Source organism: Cuculus canorus, chromosome 1 (assembly GCF_017976375.1).
Source record: "Cuculus canorus isolate bCucCan1 chromosome 1, bCucCan1.pri, whole genome shotgun sequence".
NCBI classification, from domain to species: domain Eukaryota; kingdom Metazoa; phylum Chordata; class Aves; order Cuculiformes; family Cuculidae; genus Cuculus; species Cuculus canorus.
This window is the reverse complement of record NC_071401.1, coordinates 184,439,400-184,464,385: the sequence shown is the minus strand read 5'-3', so window position 1 is coordinate 184,464,385 and position 24,986 is coordinate 184,439,400. Positions and strand designations below refer to the sequence as shown.

Here is a 24,986-nt window from a genome sequence, read left to right as displayed (position 1 = left end):
ACAGTTGGGGCTGTTTAGCCTGGAAAAGAGAAGGCTGTGGGGAGACCTTATAATGGCTTTCCAGTACCTGAAGGGCACCTACAAGAAAGCTGGGGAAGGACTTCTTATGAAGGCATGTAGTGATAGGATGAGGGGTAATGGCTTTAAATTGGAAGGGGGAAGATTTAGACTAGACATTAGGAAGAAATTCTTCATGATGAGGGTGGTTACCTAGGCCCTGGCACAGGTTACCTAGGGAAGTTGTGGATGCCCCCTCCCAGGAAATGGATAGGGCCTTGAGCAGCCTGGCCTGGTAGGAGGTGTCCCTGTGCATGGCAGGGAGGTTGGAACTAGATGATCTTTAAGGTCCCTTCCAACCCAATCCATTCTATGATTCTATAGATTTATAATCATTGAGGACTTGTCATAATCATTTATGTGACTGTCTCCTAATTTGTGGCTGCTTGAGCCAATGGAATGCAGCATCTCTCACAGAGAGACTATTGACTGAGTCCCTTCTAGCAACAGCCACTTGTTGCAGCAGTGGAACGAGATTAAGCCCTATACAGAGATGGCAGATTGCGTGTCATGGTCCTACTATGGAGAAAGAAGAATTAAAGGATGAAAGGTACGAAGAGCAAACGTCTGGACTTGCCTAATTGAGGCACTTATAAAGGGATTTTTAGCCATTGATGGCTCCCAAAATTATGCTACGCAATACAAAGAGTTGGAAATCTGGAAGACCTGAATTGTGCTTGGCATGTGCCGCCTTGACTGCAAAGGGAGCCAAGTGTGCAGTAAAGTGGGAGTAAAGTGACTCAGAGGTTGCTGAGGACCTGATAATCACTTTCTATATATTTCTGAGGATTTAGTCCAGTCTGTGCTTGGTCTTGTCCTGGACTGACTGCCCATTAGTGGCTGGAATATGTGAGATGCACTAGCAGGGCACTGCAGCTGATTTCATTTCCTGCAAGAGGAGTCTAGGTCACACATTCTGAGTCAGTTCTGCATTGTGAACTAAGTGCTGCAACTGGAGGTGATGGAGAGATTCTCTTCAAAGGGCCACTCCTTATTCAGACCACATTACCAATGTAGATGCATCCTTTTTTCTTTAGGTACTTCATTTAAATACCTAAAAGTAGTTGGGCAAAACTGGGCATCAGCTTCTCTTGATGCCCGTGTCTAGAGTTCAAGCAAGTGTTCAGTCCTGAAAATGCATTCATTAAATACATGCTTCTGTGAAACTTTACATTTATGCCTGTAAATATCTGCTTTATTGGATTTTTTAAAAATATAAAACATAAAATCTAAGCAGCATCCTGTCTGTTATTGGAAATGCCCAGATCACAACTTCAGAAGGCTATTAATGTGTAAAAAAAGGAATTATTTTATGTTTCCCTTAAAAATAACAACGCTAATGGTGGCTTAGAAGGCCAAATGAGGAACTAATACTTAACTGAAGATAAACCTTAAGTTCTATTTCTTAAGTTCATGAAACAGCAGGTGAGGAATTGAGAAAATCTAAGGTTTAGTGTGATTTGTAATTGTCCTTTGTTCTAAACCACTAAGTAATAACTTTGATTTAATTTTAATTTGCACAAAAGTGTTTTTCATATACAAGATAAGAAGAATAGATGGGTTGACCATGGATTGAAGGTAGTCCAAAAAAAATAGACATTGTTATGTCATAGCAAAATATGTCTTATTAGAACTTCCTATGGAAGATCATTCTTCCATTTTTGGAAGAAGGGACAAGCAACTCAGGAAGAGAACAGGGATCTCATTAGGTCAAGCAGATAGGAAATTAGAAAGACAAAAGCCCAGCTAGAACTCAATCTGTCCGCTTTTAAAAGAGATAACAAAAAATGTTTTTACAAGTACATGAACAACAAAAAGAGAGCCAAGGAGAATCTCCATCCTTTATTGGATATGGGGGAGAACATTGCCATCAAAGATGAGGAAAAGGCTGAGGTACTCAATGCCTTATTTGCCTCAGTCTTTAATAATCAGGCCAATTATCCTTAGGGTGTTCAGCTCCCTGAGCTTGAAGAAAGGGGTGGAGAGCAGAATAAATCCCCCATAACCCAGGAAGAAGCAGTTAATGACCTGCTACATAACCTGGACACTCATAAGTCTATGCGGCCAGGTGGGATCCACCCAAGAGAAGTGAGGGAGCTGGCAGAGGAGCTTGCCAAGCCACTCTCCATCATTTGTCAGCAGTTCTGGTTAACAGGGGAGATGCCAGATGACTGGATCTTGCCAATGTGATGCCCGTCTACAAAAAGGGTTGGAAGAGGATCCAGGGAACTGCAAGCACGTCAGCCTCACGTCAGTATCAGGGAAGATTGTGGAGAGGTTCATCTTGAATGTACTCACCAGGCATGTGCAGGACAACCAGGGGATCAGAACTAGCCAGCATGGGTTCATGAAAAGCAGGTGCTGCTTGACCGACCTGATCTCCTTTTATGACCAGGTAACCTGCCTAGTGGACAAAGGAAAGGCAGTGGCTGTTACCTAGCTTGATTTCAGTAAAGCCTTTGATGCTGTCTCCCACAGCATTCTCCTAGAGAAGCTGGCAGCTCATGGCTTAGGCAGGTGTAGTCTTCACTGAGTAAAAAACTGACTGGATGGCTGAGACTAGAGAGTTGTCTTGGACAGGGTTAAATCCAGTTGGCGCCTGGTCACAAGCAGTGTTCCCCGGGGCTCAGTTTTGGGGCCGGTCTTGTTTAATGCCTTTATTGATATAGATGAGGGGATTGAGAGCTCTCTCAGTAAGTTTCCAGATTACATCAGATTGGACTGAAGCGTTGGTCTGCTTGAGGGCAGGAAGGCTCTGGAGAGGGATCTGGACAGAGTGAATCAGTAGGCTAAGGTCAGTTGTGTGAGATTTAACGAGGCTAAGTACCAGGTCCTGCACTTCAGTCACAACATCCCCATGCAATGCTATAGGCTTCAGGCAGCAGAAAAGGACCTGAGAATACTGGTTGACAGCCATCTGAACACGAGCCAGCAGTGTGCCAGGTGGCCAAGAAGGCCAATACCATCCTGGATTGTATCAGAAATAGTGTGACCAGCTGGACTAGGGAAGTGATTGTCCCTCTGTACTCCACATTGCTGAGGCCACGCCTTGAATATCACAGAATCACAGAATCACAAGGTTGGAAAGGACCCATTGGATCATCGAGTCCAACCATTCCTAACACTCCCTAAACCATGTCCCTAAGCACTTCATCCACAATATGGTATACAGTTTGGGGCCTCTCACTACAAGAAAGACATTGAGGTTCTGGAGCGTGTGCAGAAAAAGGGTGACTGAAAGATTATTGAAACATTGGAACAGGCTGCCCAGGGAACTGGTGGACTCACGATCCCTAGAGTTATTCAAAAGATGTGTAGATGTGGCACTTTGGGACAAGGTTTAGTAGGCATGATGGTGGTGGGCTGATGTTTGGATTTGGTAATTTTAGATGTCTATTCAGCCTTAATGAGTCTGTGATTCTGTGTCTGAACACTTTGGTCACTGCACATACAAGTTGTGCTCTGAGCTAAAGCAGAATTAGTTTTCTGATTTCAGCTGTGTCTCGTCTAAGTAACTTTATTTTCTGAAACTTAACTGCATGTTTTTCAGTGTTCTCTCTAGAAGTGATAAGACGAAACATTGGTGTGCAGAAAGGCCAGTGCCTATAATTATTCCTGTAGTAATCAAGGCCATCCTCGAGATGGTGAAAAAAAGGCCACACCTGCAAGGAGGGGCAGGCAGGACAGGTGACCCCAAACTGACCAGCAGAATATTCCATCCAATATGCATCAGACTTGGTATAAAATTTAGAGATCACAAGGGTCTTACTTTCTTCTTCAATGGCCGATGTCCAGTGAGGATCTCATCTGTCTTTTTTGCCCCTGATCCTGGATCTGTGCATTTCTGAGCCTAACTCCCTCCTAGCCTTGGGTGCTTTACCTCGTGTCTGCTCTGCAGCGTTTGTGGTGATGTATAGTCATCGAGGGGTGGGGTGGTGATGCAATCTCATATATTGGTATATTTTTTATTACTTTCTAATCATAATGATAATAATCATTATTATTGTTCATTAAAACTGTAGTTTTAGTTTCCAACCCACAAGTCTTTTTCCTCTTGTTTTCCTTTTGGAAATTTGGGAGTCCAACTGCTTGATTGTAGCTGCCAAAATTGGCTGGGTTGGGGCTAAACCATGACATACATGAAGTGAAATAGAGGCAGGTCATTTTTTTACCTATGCAACATTTGTCTTACTAAATGAGAGCATAGAGTAGGCTCCTTATTTTTATTACAATAAATAATGAAGAGTAAGAAAAAATTATCACATCAAAGGTGTTTTAAAATTTTCAGTAATAAGTTCAGAGGAATGGGAAGTTCCCAGTAACTCTACACTCTAATTAAGGAGACTGTGGTCTGACTGGAATCTTCAGGTTGGATTCTTTAGCTTAAATTTCTTTGTGCTATTGTTACACAGTTCCCTTAGCTTTGGGAGAGTATCATGCAGAGCAACATCTGTCTTTTACTCTTAGTTTTACTTAAAACTTGAGAAAAAAATTACTATTTTTTATGTACACACAAAGCATTGCTGACAGTATCTTTAGAATGAAATTGCATGTGAGCTTCCTAACCTATTTCAGAATTATATACAGTAGAATTTATCTACTGTTTTATATATTTTTTACTTTACATTATTGAATTTTATTTATTTTATATTATAGTCTTTAACTTTTTTGTCATCTGAGTTCCTTTTGAAAGTTGTCTGGAAACTTCCTTCACATGCATGGGTCTGTAGTAACGAAGATGTAGCTGATTCTGATAATCATAACTTTATTACTGTACCTAATACAGTCGCCTAAGCAATATTCTTATTTTACCAGAGTGCAGAAACAAACATGACTGAAAAAATTAGTTTATATTTTGTTTATATTGCTTTAATTTACTATAAATCAGCATAACACATGTAACATGGAAGTGAAAGATGCAGTTTATTTATTAGCCTTCTCATCAGCTGATCTGACTTGTTTCTTGGTATCATGCACTAATCTGTGACAGAGTTATTTCCACCTGACATACGTTGACATTGCATATGGTCTGGCATGGTCTGACATTATTTCTATGCAGAGGATGCCAGTCCTATTAACTGCAGGGATAGGGGCATGCCACCCGCCTGGTGTATCCTTCTGTCACTTGTGCTGTCCATCTGTTACTTGTAAGGAGGTAAAATTCACCTAATTTTTGTCTTTAGGAATATAAATACTTAAAAATCAAAGGCACTTACAACAGCAACATTAACTTTAAATACTAATAGTATGTAACTGATCTAATCCTCTCTATGTGCCAGAATGCTAGCTTAGGTACATACTGTGGGGTCAGTTGTGCTATAGAATGTTGAGGGTGGATTTCAATTCGTAATATGCTATTTTGTATGAGCAAAAAAATTTTTAACACAACAGTGGATTTAAAGGCAGATGTAACTTTTTATAAATTCAACATAGTGGGGTTTTTTTCCTCCACAGTAGTATAATTTCAATGGTTACAGTATTGCATTTAATTTTGACATAGTAACAGAGTCCCCATGGCACTGCGCTACCCTTATTTTGCCCGAATAGTGTATTCATCACAGCCAGCTTCTTTTAAATAGTCCACGTCCTGTTAAATGTCAACACAGCTGTGTTAGCAGTTCCATACTGTATCGTTTTGTCAGGGTCCTCAAGTACCTCTCACATCCTGGAGTAAGCAATGTGGCAGCATCACCTTGCTAGACTATGGTTTCTGCAATGTCATCAGTGTAGCGATGCTTTCATGCAGAGTTCTGCACAATTAGTTCACTCTGTCTTTTTGTTTAAACAAAACCGTAGTGCAGAATTCACCCTGCACAACCAATAACCCTTCTAGCATGCTTACTGTCACAAACCTGTTTTAATTTAATTCCATCCTAAATTAATTTTGTGTCTGTTCAATGGTGTAGTATTGCTTTGTCTTTTCGTGATGTGTGGGATTATATTTTCTGTTTTCACTTTATGCCTAAATGATAAAAGAGATCGTGTAAGTAAAAAAATGCATGTGAAATGGTATGTCACATCCTGTGCATGATGTGTCTTTGCAGCAAGAGCCAGAAAAGACCTGTTAGATTATCTTTCATGCTGCCTTTATGGAGTAAAGTGGGGCCAGATTGGCAGGGGAAGTGTTGTGGTCGCTGTAGGATTGAGTTCCACTGCTAAGTCTCTGTTGAGGTCAGACCAAATTCCCTTGCTTTACCAGATGGAGAGTTCCACTGATAACATTAGAAGACTGCCAACCCAAAACTGCCATCTGCTTTTCTTCAGAGTTTATTCCAAAGATGAAAAGCTGTATGGTTCTGGTGAAAGAACAGATTCCTAAATACAAAACTGATAACCTTTGTTCAGTAAATCAGTGGCTTTGAAGTTACTATTTTTATCACACGTTCCTCTATTTCTGTTTTTGACCACCAATATTTTAATCTTATTTAAATTTTGAACCCATTTGAAGTTCAGTGTTTTAAGTGGAATGCACCATGACATTGACCAAGTAGAAGAGAATAAGAAACCTGGCTCAGTTTGTGGTTGTGCTGGTATGCAGTGGTCTACCTGGGGAAGTGCTCCCCTCACAGACAGACAGCTGATGGCCACTCTCTTTTCTGAAACTGAATGTTTTGGAAGACTCTTTAGCCTTTTTCTTCTTTTATCTTTAGTTTTGAAGGGCAAGCTGAAGTCTGAAGCAAGAGTCTGAAGATTTAGACTACAGAATGAATCCTTTTACGTTAAGGGCAGTAGGCTGGGAATCAATACTGCATTACATGGGTATGGGATATCATTTTAAGGATCTTTCAGTCAACCCATTTAGAAACGCATTCTAAATAATGAATACATTCATACAAAACTTGAGTTATTAAGCGAGCAACACAACTGAAGCTGGAATAAATATAGCAAGTATTGCCAGTAGCTGAGAATGCATGCCTAGACCAGGATCTCTGAAAATGTTACCGTTGCTTTTCTTCCATTCACTACTCATTAAAAAAAAAAAAATTATCAGAGGAGAGGAATAAAAAAATTATGTAAATGCGGCTTTATCGTTATTTTGTATATTGACAAGCAATGGATCCACTTTCAAACAGAAAATAATTCTGATCCTTAGATTGTATAATTAAAATTAAGTTAATAAAGTAGTCATAAAAATCATGATAAAGTAATCATATGTCATGATTTTATTGCTGTTATAGAATGTGAGCATTGAATTTAATCACAAGTGCTACATTCATTTTTAATTGAGCTGTGTTTACTCTACTTAATGGAAGGCTTGGTTTTTTCCTTGCACACTCAATAAATTTTAATTGAACATCTGATTCCTTAACATCTGGACACTACCTATCTTTTATGCATATAGATACACTGATTAAAACTCAGCAGAAAAGCAGATAATAGGAAAACAAAAAGACAACATTATGGAACACTTTCAGCCATAATTTTTCATTATATATTGAGAAGCATTTAATTATCTTATTTCATTTAATTAGCCCCATTACTTAGGTTACTTGTTTTTTACTGATACGGCATGTTAGCAACTTGACTAATTGGTACAAAATGACATTACTATGCTAAATGTCTTGTCTTGTCCAAAATAATTGCTTGGGTTCTTTGCTTTTCTGAGACTTTTTATTTATTTTACAGTCTTTTCAATAATATATAAAATATTTTGGCAGTGAGTGGCTTGATTTAAAATTGAGCATTTCACTTTCCATTTTTATTTCTAAGTTAAAGACAAAAAAAATTGGAAGTGTTTACTTTCTAACATATTTTAGAATGAGAGTCACTCTGCGTTTTATAGTGAGAAATTTTAGCTTTTCTTCAGAAAGAAAAGTGTATTTTTAAGCATTCTTTATCATTAAGACTTTAAGCATAAATTTTCAGCACTTACAAGTTCAGTCTAGAAGAAAAACATTAACATTGTGTCACTCCAGGTATTGCCCTATTGGTCCCTGTTCTATACCGGTCTGTTCTAAAGCAATGATTTAACAAATCTGACAGCAGTAACAGAATATAGATGAGTTCAAATTTTAGTATGTAGTATTAACTTCCATTGAAATAGTAATAGAACTTATTAGAACAGAGACTTTGTGGAAATGGAATTGATTAAGGAATATTTTTTTCAGCATAATTTCTTTGAATAATTGATTGTGTCTGTCCTTAATTTTATGTCCTCCTATTCCAAACCGGTTTTTATATTTTTCTTTAAGGAGATAATATATTTTTGACTCAATAATTCCTCAAGATATATTTGGTATCTCTATACCAGGAAAAAAGGATTTTACAAATTGTCTCTTCAGTTTTGCAGAAGTATCAGTATTTGGTAATGATTTCCATGCTTTTTGAGTTGTTGGATAATCTTTATAATATATGAGTTCAGCTGCATTGGCACTTCAACAGATGAAATGATTCATCATTATGCAAAAAATATTCTCCCCTAATTTGAGAATAAATGTAATATTAATATGTATGACCTTGTGCTCCCGTGTATACATGATTTGTGGAATAATAAGACATTCTACTTATTTTAAACATTAGTTTTAAAACTATTTCAAATATAGGTTTCGCAGTCCTTGCCCTGAAGTTTAATTTAACCACTATTTGTGGTTACACAGTGGCATTTTCTTTCACGTTCAAGTCAGTCATGAGGGTAGGAGGAAGCAGGGATCAGTTTGAACTAGATTTTCATAATCTGAACCATTGCGTTATATATATCTGGACATCCACAGGAGGGCAGCATGGTTAAATTAAGGGAGAAGACAGGAATGAGATTATAAAGCAGCTAAATGAATCTCTCTTTTGATTTTATTGCTTTGTGAAAGCTTTTCTAATTTACAGGAGTGCATATTTTCCTAGCCAATACAGATAAAGCGACTGCATGTTAATTTAAGAAATTTTCAAGTGTATCTTCTTAGTAGCTATAAAAGTGAAGTTTTTCTCTGCATATATACAGCCTGTTTTAGAAGATGGTTTTAAAATAGTTAATGTAGGTTTTATTAAAGCCTGGTTAGAAATTTAGCTCTACAAATGCCAGTAAAAGTTATGATAGAGTTTTAGTAAATCAAATGTTTGGACGCTGGTGGCAGCTATTTCAGTAGATTTAATGGACACTGGAACTACTCTGCTCTCCAACTCTTGACTGAGTTACAGCAAGGAATTAGTCCTTTTGTATACGTATACGTATACATATATATGCACACATGTAAAGTTCTGTTTGTGGAAAGAGACTGAAAATTTCAGTGTTAGATTTGAACAAGAATCACCGAGTGATGCTAAAAGATACTAAATGGTGGAATAAATTATATTTTTTGTTCCATTTCAATTGATTGCCAAAACTTGCATAGAAGGCATTTTGCCCTTTGTGTTAAATACAAATAAATGATATTTTTAGAAGTATTTCTAAAACTTCTAGTGCAGAGAAAACACCCAAACCTTGAATCACATCCAATTCACCAGTGTTACAACAGCCGCTTGCCAGAACAACCATGTGCAGCAGGAATGGGCTGATCCCAGTAGATGGCTCTGATGTTCCCTGACAGATCGTAAATTCTATATTCCTGAAATGCTACTTCTACAGATCCAACTGCAAATCAGCTGCAGTTTAATAACTCCAAAGCAGGGACAGTGCATTTGAATATTTTTATTTTATATGTATTTGTTATGGTAAAGAACTTCTGTCAAAGAGTAAATCCATGTTGTTCTTACAGTTCTATAACTTTCCTGTATCTCACTTTTTTGGTTTTGTCCACCTACCACCCAAAACAAAAGCATTTTCCAAATATTAGTAGTTTATTAACATTTCTTTAAGATGTTTCTTCTAATTATGTTAATGCATTTTAAAAATCTTGAATTCCATGAAGGGATACTAAAGTAAGTTTCTTAGAGGGGGTATGTTTCTCAGTGATATATTTCCATTGTTTCCTATAATAACTCCTGCACAACTTAGTTTTAGATTGTTTGCTTCTGTGTGACATTTCCAAGGATAAAAACCCCATCATGTTAATAGTTCTAATGCAAATTACTGTATGCTGGAAGCTGGCTCTTCTGGTGCCACAAGACAATGACTAAATAATGCTAGTAGGTGGCAGTTTCAGACTGAATCAAAAGAGCTATTTCTAGTCAGAGGTAGTTGAGATGTAGAACTGTTCTACTAGGCGTAGTCTTCAAAATAAGTTGGCCAACAGTACTAGGGAAATGATTGTCCCTCTGAACTCGGTGCTGGTAAGGCCACACCTCAAATGCTGTGTTCATTTCTGGGCCACTCCCTGTAAGAAGGACAGTGAGGTGCTGGAGCGTGAGCAAAGAAGGATAATATAGCTGGCAAAGGGTCTGGGGTACAAGTCTTATGGGGAGTGGCTGAGGGAACTGGAGTTACTTAGTCTGGAGAAAAGGAGACTGAGGGGTGAGCTTACTACCCTCTACAACTACTGGAAAGGATTTTGTAGTGAAGTGGGTGTTGCTCTCTTCTCCCAAGTAACAAGTGATAGGACAAGAGGAAATGTCATCATGTTGTGCCTGGGGAGGTTTAGATTGAATGTTAGGAAAAATGTCTTCACTGGAAGAGTTGTCAAGCATTGGAACAGGTTGATCAGGGACGTGGTTGAGTCACTGTCCCTGGAAGTATTTAAAAGACATATACATGTAGTGCTTAGGGTCATGGTTTACTGGTGGGTTTGACAGTGTGAGTTTTATGGTTGGATTTCATAATCTTAAAGGTCCTTCCAGCCTACATGCTTCTATGATTCTATGAAAAAAGTTTAAAAGAATTGAGAAAACCATTATGGAAATTCATTGAAACAACAATCCATCAGCAAGTAGTGAATACAGAGATACCATTTCTAGATAATTAAATGAAAATCCTAGAGCTACTACTAGCAAGAGCGTAAAAGAAAATTCTGTGGATGTATAACTGCATACTTGCATCTAGTTACTACTTCCCTCCTCATCCTGTTGGGAACAAGCTACAGGCCTGAATGCACTTATGGGTGACCACTTCTATATAGTTTTATAGAGAAAGTTTCTTTTAAAGAGCTGAAGTGGCATGGAATCAGAAGTCTTTTTGATGCTTTGGCATCTTTATAATTTCACAGCCATGTGTTTTGCATAGGAAAGTTTCTTAAAAATTATATTTTTATATTTATTTTTTATTATATTTTTATTATATATATTTTTATATTATATATATTTTTTATATTATTATATTTTTATTTTTATATTTTTATATATATAAAAATTATATTTTTAAGAATGATATTTTTTTAAGAGAACTAATTGGCTGGGTGATACTATGAAAGCCAGTTTCCTTGTTTTTACTCCTGTATTGTCATCAAGAGGCGACTAGGAGTATAAAAGCACTTCTTTTACTCTAGCTTTCAGTAAAAGGATCACCTACAGTTGTCGTTCTGCACTGGTAGGTTTTCCAAGGCATTATGTCTCTGTCAAAATGTTAGACTGGTCTTATTGTCTTGGACGAAATGATCATCTCACTTGGTATCAAGTCTCCCACTGTGGCCAGCAGCAGGTGACTGGAAAAGTTTATAAGAATAGTCTCTCTCGGTACTCTTCCAGACTCCACCCATCTGCACAGCAAGGTCTTCTTGAGCCAGACAAGGTTCTTTGCATATGCTACCGTTCAATACAATAGAATTTCTTCACAAACCTGTCCAGGAATGCCTAAAATACAATGAAGTGTAACTATTTTGAGTGCGTGGAAACAAGCCATAACATTTACTTTGCTGTTTGAGAATGGAAATTAATGTCTGGCCCTATCCCCGTTATACGTTCCTTAGAAGGGCTCAATGTGCAACAGACGCAGTCTGCATCCACTGATATAGGCAGCATCATGTGTTTTTCTGTTGTTGAATGTTGGATGAGAAGTGAACTGGTATTCATCAATTCCAACGTCTATGTGACGTCTGGTAGATTAAATGGGAATTTTCCAATATATGAGGGCATGAATTGTCGAAATTTTAATCAAAAAATCATATAGTTTCAAATAAAAAACTTTTTATTTCTGCAGTGTGAAGACAGATTACTATTTCAAAGATAGTACATGAATTCTAAGGAGGTGACTGCATTTTCCCCACTGTTGCTTAAATTGTACTCTATCAGGTTTTGTTCTGGACTGTTCTTGCCTCTGCTATAGCACAACTAAGAATAATTTTTTTCTACCAAGTATGCCAAGCATTTTGAAATCATTACAATCAGCTCTTCCTTATCAGCTAATTTCAGTCATTGCATCCACAAAAGCTTTACTTCATTGAACTGACTGAAAAAAACAAACCAATATTATTCTGAATTATACTTTAGAATGAGTACTTCTGTCTTACTGCAAACAAGCATTTGTAAGCATGTTCAGTGCCCTTATTCCTGATAGCCACAGATGGATTTCAGTTTTCCATGAATGTTACATTATCTGCTTTTCATGATGCCTAGGTACAAAAAGCCTCCTTACTTTAATCTATTTTCAGGCAACTAATAGCGACACCTAAGTTTGTAGGAATATGGTATAGCCAATGGAAACAGGGGCACTTGCAAAGAGGAGTTTACAAAGCTCTGAAAATTAAATATGCCTCAAATAGTTTTCATTGGATTCATATAAAGTATTATACAAGAGAAACATGGTCACTGAAAGTAGCATAGAATGGTTGCAAAGGCAAACTTACTTAATTTTTCTTTCCCTTCAAAACATTTTCTTTTATATTTTTTTAATTCATGGATGATTTGAATTTTTTGGCACATGGAGTAAAAAGGCTGAACAGCTTCACAGGCTTCCAAAATGCATTTTTCAATGGCTGGAAGGTAAGGGCTCATGTGAGGGTTTCCTGGATGTTTCTGCTGCTGTGTTAGGACCTCAGATTCTGAACAGTTCTCATTCTTCACCTTAGTTTCCCGCCCACAGAATCTAATGCAGTAATACTAAACTCCCTCACAGGATGTGTTGTGAGGCAATAGTTACCTGAAGTTTATAAAGCTTGAGTGTCCAGCAGTCTTCCTGTTAAGAAAATAGTGAGAGCTAAGTTTAGACTTGTTAAACTTATGTTTCAAAGTTTCAGTGAGGTTTCAAAGTGTTCTCAGTTAAATTAGTTTAGGGATTTCTTGAAAAATCCAGCTATCAAGAATTATAAAATGTAATTTTAAAATATCATAACATAAAATATCATGTCTTCTGCATGCAGGAATTGAATTGCCTATCAAAGGCACGAGGAAATATGTTACACCTGGTAACCCTAATTGCGATTTGAAACTCATAATTTCTGTGCTTCATTTCAAATTGCAAATAGGGTTAGCAGGTGTAACATATTTCCTCATGCCTTTGATAGATAAGATGTACCTTTTTATACTAATCCGTGATAACTTTAAAATACCTACTAGTGACAGTGACAGCAAATGTTATGAAAATACTGAGAAATTACAATCATTAGGGTGGAAATATATGTGTCTTGCTCTGTTTATATATGTTATTACAAAATAGAAATACAAAGCTCAGCTCAGCTGAGGTCTGTATTCTTTATGAAACTAAAGTTATATCAGTTCAGAAGTAGCTTTCTAGATAGTGACTAAGCAGCCAGAGATAACCAAAGCCAAACATCATTCCTGAAAGAGTTTACTGCTCTTCCAAGCTACACCCAGTCTTCCTAAATGTGTGCTGTTCTCAACGCTGGGGCTCTGGAACTGGAGTTGCTTCCATTGGCAGCTTAGTTCATTGATTTGTTTTACACCACTGTGACACTGAGCAGGGTGTTTTGACTGACTCCATCAGTGGCAGTGTATGACCTAGAAACAAAAGTAGATTTTTCGTATTAACAAGTCTTTGGCCATTTAGGCTTTCTAAATCACAACTAATATCACTGCCTGCCTGGAAAAAGGGTCACCACTTTTTCTAATTGCGGTGTCATGTGCTTCCAGCGAGATGGAGAGGTGTCTGGGCTGGATACCCAGGTGCTTCTGGATGCTAAGGATGCTTCTGAGTTGAGAATTAAGATCTGTCAGCATGAGGAACTATTTCCACAACCAAACTGCATGCTCAAGGGAGAGAGATGCAATTGAAACTTTTTCTACTACATCAACATTAGCATATAGATTCCGATTTTCACTGTTAAAACCGATGTCTTATCTGTTCCTGCTTAACTGTACTTTGTTTCACATCATAGGGCAGTTTGTGTTCACAGACTGTTATCCTTTTAGATTAAATTAAACCAAGAGATGAGCTCCAGTTGTGCACCCATATATGCTGTGGCTATATGGTGCTGGTAGCTATTTGGTCAGTGGATTCGGACCAAAGTAAACTGCATCAAAAAGCAGAGGGAGTGGATGTGTGCTTCTCAGCGCCAGCTGCCTCACTGTTGGGCTGCATTCCCTGTTTACATTACAATTAGATTACATTAGAATCAGAGCACTTTCTACGTTTATGTTGCACCTGAAGGATTTCGTTCTTTTGTTTCATGGAATTCTCTCGAGGCTAAAGGATGTTTTTCTGTCTTGAAAATACTTTGCATGCCAAATAGGTTTCATGATATGGCATAAATTGGATTAATTATTCTCAAGTTGCCATTGCAGCTACTCTAGAGTGCAGTAAGGTGTCACTGTTAAAGAACCTAAGAGTATCTGATCTTCCAGCATACCAATAACCATCTATACTGTAAGTGAAAAGTTGTTTAGGGGTGAAAAAATGCCACACGTTTGCCTGTTTATATTATGAGTATTGTGCTCATTGGAATAAATGGAACTGTTCTCTGTGGCTGAGGTGTTTGTATTGCTTGACATTCTTCAACATTTCTTTATCCTTAGCAAGCATAATTACAGTAAGAGTTTGGGCTGATTTTTTCCATTCCATCTGTTGAAGACTTATTTAGTTCTCTTTCTCAAGAGCGCAGAGAGTACTAAAATGAATCCAAGAATGTTTACAGCTAGGTTTCTTATGACCCGGGTCATATTGTTGTCTTGAATCAGTTTTCTCTCTCATCCGCAACTGAAGACGGAAAAAAAAGGCTTAATCTTGTGGGGTTAAATAAAAGAAGGAATGCGGTGTAAGGAAGATTCCTTTTATGCAAGCTGCAGGGATGACTGAAAGTGCCTGTGGGCATTTGGTCCCCATTGGCTCTCGGAGCGAATGCAATGATGCCCACAGATAGCCTGTATTGTTGTCAGTTAAATGGGATCATGAGTGTCTGAAAGGTGTTTGAGAATGAACTGAAAATCATTTTCACAAGTGGATGATTACTTCTGCCACATGTTAACCGAACTCTATCAGAGTGGCCCAGATTTTTGAGACTGCATTAATTGCTCTTTCAACCTTGACTGAGGTTTTCTTTAAGAAAGGCCTTTGCTGGACGAAACTGCTACACGTATTGATTTTTCTTTCTGTATTTTTTTCATTGTTTGTCATAAATGAAGCCTTTTACAAGTAGAGAATTTATCATTCAAGATGTAGATAGATTGCTTCATTCCTTAGAATAAAAAGGCTGGTCTAAAAATGATCTCTGTAGAAGTAATAAGTCCTTTCTCATTTCTCCAGCAGTGAATAGCTCCAATATTCTACACTCAATTATGTTTTTCAGCTATTCATTAGTGCTGATTTTTTCATCAAAAAGTAGAACCCTGCACTCTCACAGCGTGGACTTACAGCAAATAAGCTGCCATCCTCTTGCCGGTGTATGCCATCACATAATTGAAACTGAACTATAGTATTTAGCAATATGGTTTTACATTTCTGTAACACAAGGAAATTCACTTTGAAAAATATTCAGCCCTTATATATATTTTCAAATACACTGATGCTCAGACTTCTTAAAAGAAAATCGTTGTTCAGTTTGTTTGTTCTGTTTTGAGAGGAGAAAATGAGGCAGGCTGAGACATGATCATATATAAAACATCTTTATCCTCGTGTTTCTGCATTTTATGGTGGAAATATAATTGCTTGCATTTTCATTTGTTTTGCAGGAAAATGGACTTTAAATATTAAATGTTTACTTTTCTATGCCTTGTGATGCATAAACAGCTAAATCTGTGACTTCAAACAAATCCAATTTGTACTTTTTAATTTGGGAGTGAGTGAAGAGGAAGAAAGCAATATTAAATAATGTTTAAGGAAAGAAAATTGTAGAACTGTTGTTAAAAGTGAAAGTCTCAAGAAAGTGATTGCATAGTTTTACATTTGGTTGCATTTTCATATTACTACAAAACTGTGTTAGAAAATCTTTACAGTGGTGTAGCAGTTAATGATAACATTTTTAATCGATGTCCTATTTTCTGTGTGCTGTGTAAAAGCGGGTATGTTAATCTTAAATTACTGGAAACTATGTGAGTAATATAAAAAAAATGAAGAAGACAACCAAGCAGATACATCCTAACTCTAAATATGCTTTCTAATGTGCACATGTACAGATATAGATTTTATGTGTACATATCTTATTTATTTTATTAATATATTTTTATATAATAGAAGTCTGCCATCTAGATCTATTTCTGTGTATATCAGAAAAACAGTCTTTCCTAACTTCTTCTCAGCCTGGTAATTAAGCACTCTCAAAACATTGTCTTAAAAAGAAGTAAAAATTAATGTACTTAGTAATAAGCAATTACTGTTTCAGTGTTCAGATATAGGGGAAATATTTCAGTATCTTCCTTCTCAGCATGTGGCTGAACTGTAATAATTCAAGAATTACTTTTGATTATCTCAAATCTGGAACCCAAATTAGAGTGGGGGCGGGGAGGGAAGTAGCAAATGTTGTGGTATGGAATTGGCTACTTCTAAATATCAGTTTCTTATTTGTATTGCACAAAGTATTTTATCTAAAGAAAGGTACAGTGTTTGAAGGAATGACTGCCATATGTGTCTTGTTGCTACTGAGGGGTTTTGAAATAGTCTGAAGAATTAACGCTATGCATCTTATGCACATTTTGTAGATGGAGGGAGTGGCAAGGCTTGTAGATCCGTATAGACAGGCGTATTGGTAGAGAAACAGCAGGCTGCTGTTCTGTGAGCTTGTGACCATGAGGGTCTGGTCTGGCTTGTGGTACTGACACATACCTGATACCTGTGAAAAAGTATGTGATTCCTCATCTTAAAAATAAAACATTCTTCGCCTTAGCGCTAGGATTTAGTTTGCTTTGGAATCTGTTAACTTTTCAATTTCCTGCAGCATCTGTGAAACCAAAGTGTCATTTAGTTCTGGAAACTGAATGCTGTAGACATTTTCTGATCTAGATATCAACTGCAGTTTCTACAAATTCTAGATATGACTGTCCAAATTTAACAAGGTTTTTATGTCCTTTGCTTCCCATTTTTTTCAATGGAAAATAAATGGGAAAGAGAAGTTCAAATAGGACTTGAGGTGTGTATAGGATGTTTGGCTCCTTTTGAGTGTAATTGCTAAACTCTTGAGTAAGAATTAAGCTCATGTTTCAGGAGTATGCACACTTAAGATGAGCACAGGATATCCCATGTAAAGGCTGAAACTTTCTGCATTAGAAAAAAACTGTCACCATTAGAGATGGCATTGGAAGAAGGATGAATAACATAAAATTATATCTGTGTGTTTATAGTGATTTGTAAAACCAAGTAACATAAGTCTTTGCACTTTTATACTAAATCCCAGCTCTGTGTCACAGGTGTTATTTTCTTTGTTACCCGATATTCTAAAAGACCTACAGATTTTAAAGTTAGGTAGTTAATGTTCCACGTCTTTGTTTCCCAAGGAAGCTCTTATATTACACCTTAATTGGAAATGGTTTATAGGAGGAATAAAAAGTGCACTTAGCTATTTAATTTCTTCTATATGTGCTTTCTTATTTTATAATTTTGAATTTATTGTTACTTGTGATAGTTCTGTCTGTACTACAGGACCATACACAGTATATCTTACATGAAAAGTAATTAAAAATGTTCTTTTAAGATCTCTTATTTTAAAAGCACTTATCGATACCAGGCTCAGTTAATAATTAATAAGAATTAATTAAACCTGGTGTTTCTAGGCGTGGGTTACTCATTTTTTGTTGTGTACCAGTTATAACATAGTCACTGATGATGATGATACCAAGATTAATCTTGAGTGTGAGGAATCTTCTCTATGGCTCCTTTACAGTCATTTAAAACACTCTAAGAGGATGGGAACATGTTCAGGATACCTTTGTACTGTAGCATTTGTGGACTGTGTATTCTCAGTTGGTCTGTGCAGTCCATGGGGTGTTTGTCCTTCAGCATACATCAGAGAAACCTGCAGGATACTCCAAGGGATGCAGTGGCTGAACACCATGAAGAACAGGGCAGGCTTGGGACTGACAGAGCCCAAAGGCCACCTGTGAACCCTGTTAGTTTTCTCTCCCCTGTTCGTTTATCTTCAAGACGGAGTGAAGTTCATCAGCCATTCCCCCTCCGTCCTATCACAGTAGTAAAGAGATTAAATGGGGCAATGACAATGTGGTATGCTTTGAGGAAAGTAAATGTTCTGATTTAGGAGAACAGGCTTGGCTCTTTTGAAACATATCATAGTGTCATAGAATGGTTTGGGTTGGAAGCCACCTTAAAGATCATCTAGTTCCAACTCCGTTGCTGTTGGCAGGGACACTTTCCACCAGTTCAGGTTGTTCAAAGCCACATCCAATCTGGCCTTGAACACCTCCAGGGATGGGGCATCCACCGCTTCTCTGGGCAACCTACTTCAGTGCGTCACTACCCTCACAGTAAAAAATTTCTTCCTAATATGTAATCTAAATCTACCCTCTTTCTGCTTAAAACCAATACTCCTCGTCCTATCCCTTTACTCCCTGGTAAAGAGCCCCTTCCTATCTTTTCTGTATGCCTTCTTTAAGTACTGGAAGCCTGGTATTAGGTCTCCTCAGAGTCTTTTCTTCTCTAGGCTGAACAACTCCAACTCTCTTAGTCTCTCCTAATAGGGGAGATGCTCCAGCCATCTGATCACCTTTATGACCCTCCTCTGGACTCTGTAACAGATCTATGTCCTTCCTGTGTTGAGTGCTCCAGAACTGAACACAGGCGAGGTTTCATGAGAGCAGAGTATAGGGGAGAATCATCTCCCTCAACCTGCTGGTCACACTTCTTGTGATGCTGCCCAGGATATGGTTGGGTTTCTGGGCTACAAATGCGCATTGCCAGCTCATGTTGAGCTTCTCATCTACCAGCAACCCCAAGTCTTTCAGGGCTACTCTCAATTCATTCTCCTCCCAGCCTGTATCTGTGCTTGGGATTGCCCTGGCCCAGGTGCAGAACCTTGCACTTAGCCTTGTTGAACTTCACGAGGTTCACACAGGCCCATCTTTCAAGCCTGTCCAGGTCCCTCTGGATGACATCCTTTCCCTCCAGCACGTCGACCATGCCACGCAGCTTGATGTCATCAGAAAACTTGCTGAGGGTGCCCTTAATCCCACTGTCCATGTCCCCAGCAATGATGTTAAACACCAGTCCCAATACTGACCTCTGCAGAATGCCTGTTGTCACCAGTCTCCACTTGGACCAGCCAATGCCTTAACCATTCTTCCTTTACCTTCTGTGCCTTGGGTGGTGTGGCTCGAGCCCTTGCTGGTAAAGACTGAGGCAAAAAGTCTTTGAGTACCTCAGTCTTCTCCATATCCCAGGTAACCAGATCTGGTATTTGCTCCTGGAGAGGTTTCACATTCCTCCTAGTCTTCCTTTTATCACTGATGTACCTATAGAAGCTTTTCTGGTTGTCCTTGACATCCTTGGCCAGATTTAGTGCTGTCAGGGTTTAAGTTCATAGAATCACAGAATCATAGAATCACTAGGTTGGAAAGGACCCACTGGATCATCGAGTCCAACCATTCCTAACAATCCCTAAACCATGCCCCTCAGCATCTCATCCACCCATCTCTTAAACACCTCCAGGGAAGGTGACTCAACCCCCTCCCTGGGCAGCCTGTTTCAGGGCCCAATGATCCTTTCCGTGAAAATTTTTTTCCTGATGTCCAGCCTGAACCTTCTCTGGAGCAGCTTGAGGCCATTCCCTCTCATCCTGTCCCCTGTCACTTGGGAGAAGAGGCCAGCTCCCTCCTCTCCACAACCTCCTTTCAGGTAGTTGTAGAAAGCGATAATGTCTCCCCTCAGCCTCCTCTTCTCCAGGCTAAACAACCCCAGCTCCCTCAGCTGCTCCTCATAAGACTTGTTCTCCAGCCCCCTCACCAGCTTCGTTGCTCTTCTCTGGACACGCTCCAGAGCCTCAACATCTCTCTACTCAACCAAGCTGTTTTGTTCCCCCGACGGCTCCTTTTCCGGAACAGGGGGATGGCTTGCTCCTGAGCTGCTAGGATTTCATTTTTGAAGAGCGCCACAGTTTTCACAGCCTGGTCCCTGGCTCCTTGTACAGTTTCTCTGTATTCTCCCCGGGCTATTTGCCTTCCCTTCCACCCTCTGTCGCTTTCCTTTTTGTGCTTAAGATTGTTCAGGAGTTCCTTGTTCATCCATGCAAGCCTCCTGGTATTTTTACCTGACTTCCTCTTTGTTGGGTTGCATCACTCCTAAGCTCAGAGGAGGTGATCCTTGGATGTTAACCAGCTTTATCAGGCCCCTCTCCCCTCCAGGGCTTTATCCCATGGTACTCAACCAAGTAGATCCCAGAAGAGGCCAAAGTCTTCTCTCTTGAGGTCCACGCTAGTGAGCTTGCTGTGCACCCTCCTTGCTGCCTTAAGGATTTTGAAATCCACCATTTCATGGTCACTGCCACTAAGGCTGCCCTTGAGCTTCACATAGGAAATTGTCATCAATGATTTCCAGGAACCTCCTGGATTTCCTGTGCCCTTCTGTGTTGCCCCTCCAACAGATATTTAGGTGGTTGACATCTCTTGTGAGGATCAGGGCTTATGAACACAAGGCTGCACCTGTCTGTCTGTAGAGGGCCTCATCCACTCACTCCTTTTGGTCAGGTAGCCTGTAGCAGACCCCTATTCTAACGTCGCTTGTCCTTGCCTTCCCTTTAATCCTGACCCACAAGCTCTTGGTTGGCTCTTCATCCTTCCCAGGTGGAGTTTTTTGATGAAAAAAATATATGAGGTAAGAAAAATCAAAATATGGTATATGAAAACCAAAACAGTTCATATTTTGTAGGGGGATATGTACCTATCACTCTGTGAGGTAAATGCTTTTTTAGTTGTGAAACATTATAAACTTTCAAAGAAGCTGTAGTTGGCCCTGTTTTGTAATTCTTTTCTGACACAGGGTTTAGTCCTCTCCTTTATTTTTAGTGAATTAATAGTGACCACAAAATTAAGACATTAAAAAGAGCATGGCAGGATCTGAACTGCTCAAAAAAGCTACATAATCCAATAATCTTACGCAAAGCCAGTTGTACTTTCTTTCATAGGAATAAAAAGCAGAGTAACCGAGTGAGGCAGAGCTTCAACACAAATGTAGCAGGAACTGAGGGACGACAAGATATCTGTGTCTTAGTAGTGAGGGAACAGTTACGTGGTTTGACAGACCACCATGGTAAATAAGCATTACTCTGAACCTGCACGTTAGACAAAAATTTGTCCTTTGTGATACCTAAAGCAGTAAAGAATGTGCTTGAGCGTATGCCTGTTTTTTCAACTGAGTTCAGAACCAGAAGGCAAGAAAGCCCCTAAAGTCATCACAGAGTAGAGGGCAGCAGACTCTATCTTTTTACCTCAAAGACACGTATTCATCTACTAACCATCCAACCAACAACCTCCAACTCTAGTCATTATAGTTTCTCTATAACATACATGCCAGCATCCTCTAGAGGGTGCCCTGTGAAGCCAGCATTCATTGATCTAAGCAATCTGAATCTTTGTTCTGCCTTTGACCCACCTTGTTGTACGGATGCCCTTGATGTAAGCTGGCCATCCAAGAAGGGACATCTCATAGATAATATTTTGTTCTCCTTACCACTTGTAGATGCTTCCTTACAATCCCACAACTCATCCTCTTCTGCTTGCAGTCTTTGTTAATAACAGTGCAAAGTGACAGAAAAAAAGTGTCACTGTGATGTCCTAAAACTTGCTGCTAATTCTGACATAAAGAGGGTGCTCCCTCTGCTACCAAACAGTATCAGTATTTGCCTTTTGTCATCTCACTGGCTGATATTCCTGATCACGTTGTCTGACTCAAAGCTTGGAAACTGCCATGGTGGCAGTGAGGTTTTTGTAATCTAATAGTCTTTATAGTGAAGGGCTTCTGGTTTTGAAATTAGATTCTAGTTTACTCTGGAAAAAAAAATTTAATCGTGTGTTGTTTGAGCATTTTCCCGAGCTGACACTGTGACTGACTTCTCATAGACTAGAGAAATGCTAGCAAATCTATGGAAACCAAATGGGAGAAAAAAAGTGTTGGGGAGTTTAGCTTTTCTAACATCCAATATTGCTGTGTAGTCAAAAGTGTTCTACTTTAAGCTATTTTGTCTATTTTCAGAGGCAGTTGGTGAAATATAACTGATAAGCAGATTAGTCTTCTCAAACATGAGATATTTAGTTTCTGGGTTTTATCTTATTTAGAGTGGAAAGGGTTTTCTCTTTGCATTTTTATGGTCTGAGTAAACAGAAGAAAAATCACTTTTTAGATGTGACAGCACTCAAGAATCAGCTCAGTACGTGGAGCACGTGAATACAATCATTTGTATTGGGTCCTTCTAATATAATGGTTCTTATTAATCGATAAACTTTCCCTTTTTTATTTCCTTTACAGGTATTTGTATGCACTAGGGCAGAAGGTTTGGAAGAGGTGGAAAAAACGCTACTTTGTTCTTGTTCAGGTCAGTAGTCTGCCATGAAATTTCATTAAAAAGTGGTCTTTGACTATCAGTTTTCTTATGTATGGTTTCTGGGGCCATGAGTAAATCAGTATATTCAGACAACATATATAGCACTGCTCCAGGCTTCTTACAGCATAAAGATAGCCAAGGTGTTGGTTTGGGTTTTTTTTTACATTTATATGTGTAGTAAACATAAATGTCTACACGACATCTGAGTTCTACATATATATAAATGAGTTCTTACACTGAGAAATGTTTCGGCTGAAGCCTAGGAATTTTCTGAATGAAAATGTTGTGACTTTGAAATATTTCACTGACAGCTCTCTAGCAGCACTGAATTTAAAATACGGTTATATTTCACAATGAGGGCTATACTTACTGTTTCATTTATTCTATCTCAGCAAAGATTTCCTGCCTTTAAAATTAAATGAAAGCAGCAGTAGTTACTATTAAGAACTTTTTTGTATGTATTTTTTGAATACTGCTATTTTTTAATTCTTCCTTGAAATATTTAATTGGATAAAATTACATAGTTGTTGCAGAAAATCTAGTGTAGTAATTGTTCTTGGCCACTGGGATGATTTCATGACTTTTTGTTGAAACCTAGAACTGTAAGTAATTTTACATGCTAGTGAATGGTGACATTAACATGAGTTTAATAGAACATGAATAGAAAAGTAGATTTAAAGTGATCAAGACTGAGAAATGAATGATTTTTTTGAAGTTTTGGAAAAAATTATTTTGTTTGTGCTTGTCTTCAGCTCGCAGTTAATAAATTAGATGTTCAAGTCAATTCAGACAGTTTTCCTGTGTCCTTTGCTTGTTGATAGAAAACTATTAAAGTGTGAATCTCCATAAACATCATACTGAGGATGAAGCTTGTTAATGAGGCTTTTTTAAGAGCGAAGGCTTCTAAAATGACTTTACAGCAAGCCTAATGTTGTTCTTTACCACTATGTTAGTCACACTCATCTGCTCTCCTTCTACTACCAAATGTTGAAAATTGTAAGGATGTGAAAAAAGAACCTGAACAAGGTCTTTAATGAAGTGAAGTTATAAGCTGAGCGTATTTGCATATTATTCTTGCTAAGCTTGATATCAATAATGTTCTCCCCCGCTTCAGTGGGAATTGGCCTGTGTATTGATCTCACAAAAAGCCTACTCAATTCGAGTTCTGATTTTAACAAGGTACTCTGTGAAGAGATGAAGACTTTTTGTGTCTTTATTAAGACTTGTAAAGGTTGGGAAGATGTCTGTGTAGGATAGCTGCTAAAGCATGGATGTGAAGGGAAAATAACTTCAAGTCACGGAATAAAAATAAAGGCGAGCTAGATGTTTCCTTGTCCTTCATTATTTTCTGTAGCACTCCTGCTACTTTACTTCTTCCCTTTCACAAAAAGAAAGTCCTTGTTGTCTTCTTCTAAGCTACAGGTGTCATCTGAGTTTTAAAGTGCACACTTAAGAGACACATAGTCTTTCCGGCATGTCATAGGGAGCCCCCGGAAGACCAGTTTATTCCAGCCAATTTAATTTTGGCTATTTTCTGCTTTCTATGTTAATATCGAAGCACTGGAGAAAAATATTATAGGAATTTTCCAACTATGGTAGGATTTAGACATCTATTTCATTTTAAAGCAGCTATCAACTCGATAAGGCTATATAAAAAATACTGTGTTAAATCAATATTTACTGTCCCGACAGCTCTGACTCATTTATGTAGTCCAGCCATGATACATATACTGACAATAAACTGAAGTCAATACATGTGAAGTAAACATTCAGTAATGAATATCAGTCTGTTGTATTAATACATTATTGACATATTGATGAGTCTTCCTCTATAGATTAGCTTTTACCTTATGTTAGTAAAATATTAAGGCTGTGAAATTCAGCTGAAAGACAGAGGCTATCAGTACAATTTACACATGCTTTGGAAATTTAACTCAGGTATGAAATTAGATGAATAATCTAATTGATTTTTCAGGAGCGTGATATGAGTAATGTGCACCTTCGTTATTGCTGCTTGTATTAGAAATTGTTAGTGGTTTCTGAAAGAACAGCTCAATGTTATTTTCAGAGTCGGGGAATGTTAACGTCTTCATTGCATTTGCTTTTCTTCCTTTTACAATCCAGTCACTTCTCTAAAATTTCATTTCAAACTGGAAAAATAAAGGGACATAACGTGTAAGGTAAAAAGCCTCAGCT

At 38.2% G+C, this 24,986-nt stretch overlaps 1 protein-coding gene across 9 annotated transcripts in view; it reads left to right on the top strand.

Moving 5' to 3' along the window:
* Nucleotides 1–24,986, top strand: part of CADPS2 (calcium dependent secretion activator 2) — a 316,209-nt gene that overhangs the window by 178,639 nt on the left and 112,584 nt on the right. For all 9 annotated transcript variants that reach the window (XR_008449684.1, XM_054065620.1, XM_054065610.1 and 6 more), the window contains exon 9: nucleotides 22,715–22,781. Coding sequence is in view for 8 of the 9 variants with exons in the window: in XM_054065620.1 (XP_053921595.1) it covers nucleotides 22,715–22,781 (67 nt within the window). In the remaining variant the exon portion in view is untranslated. The remainder of the gene's footprint in view (nucleotides 1–22,714; nucleotides 22,782–24,986) is intronic.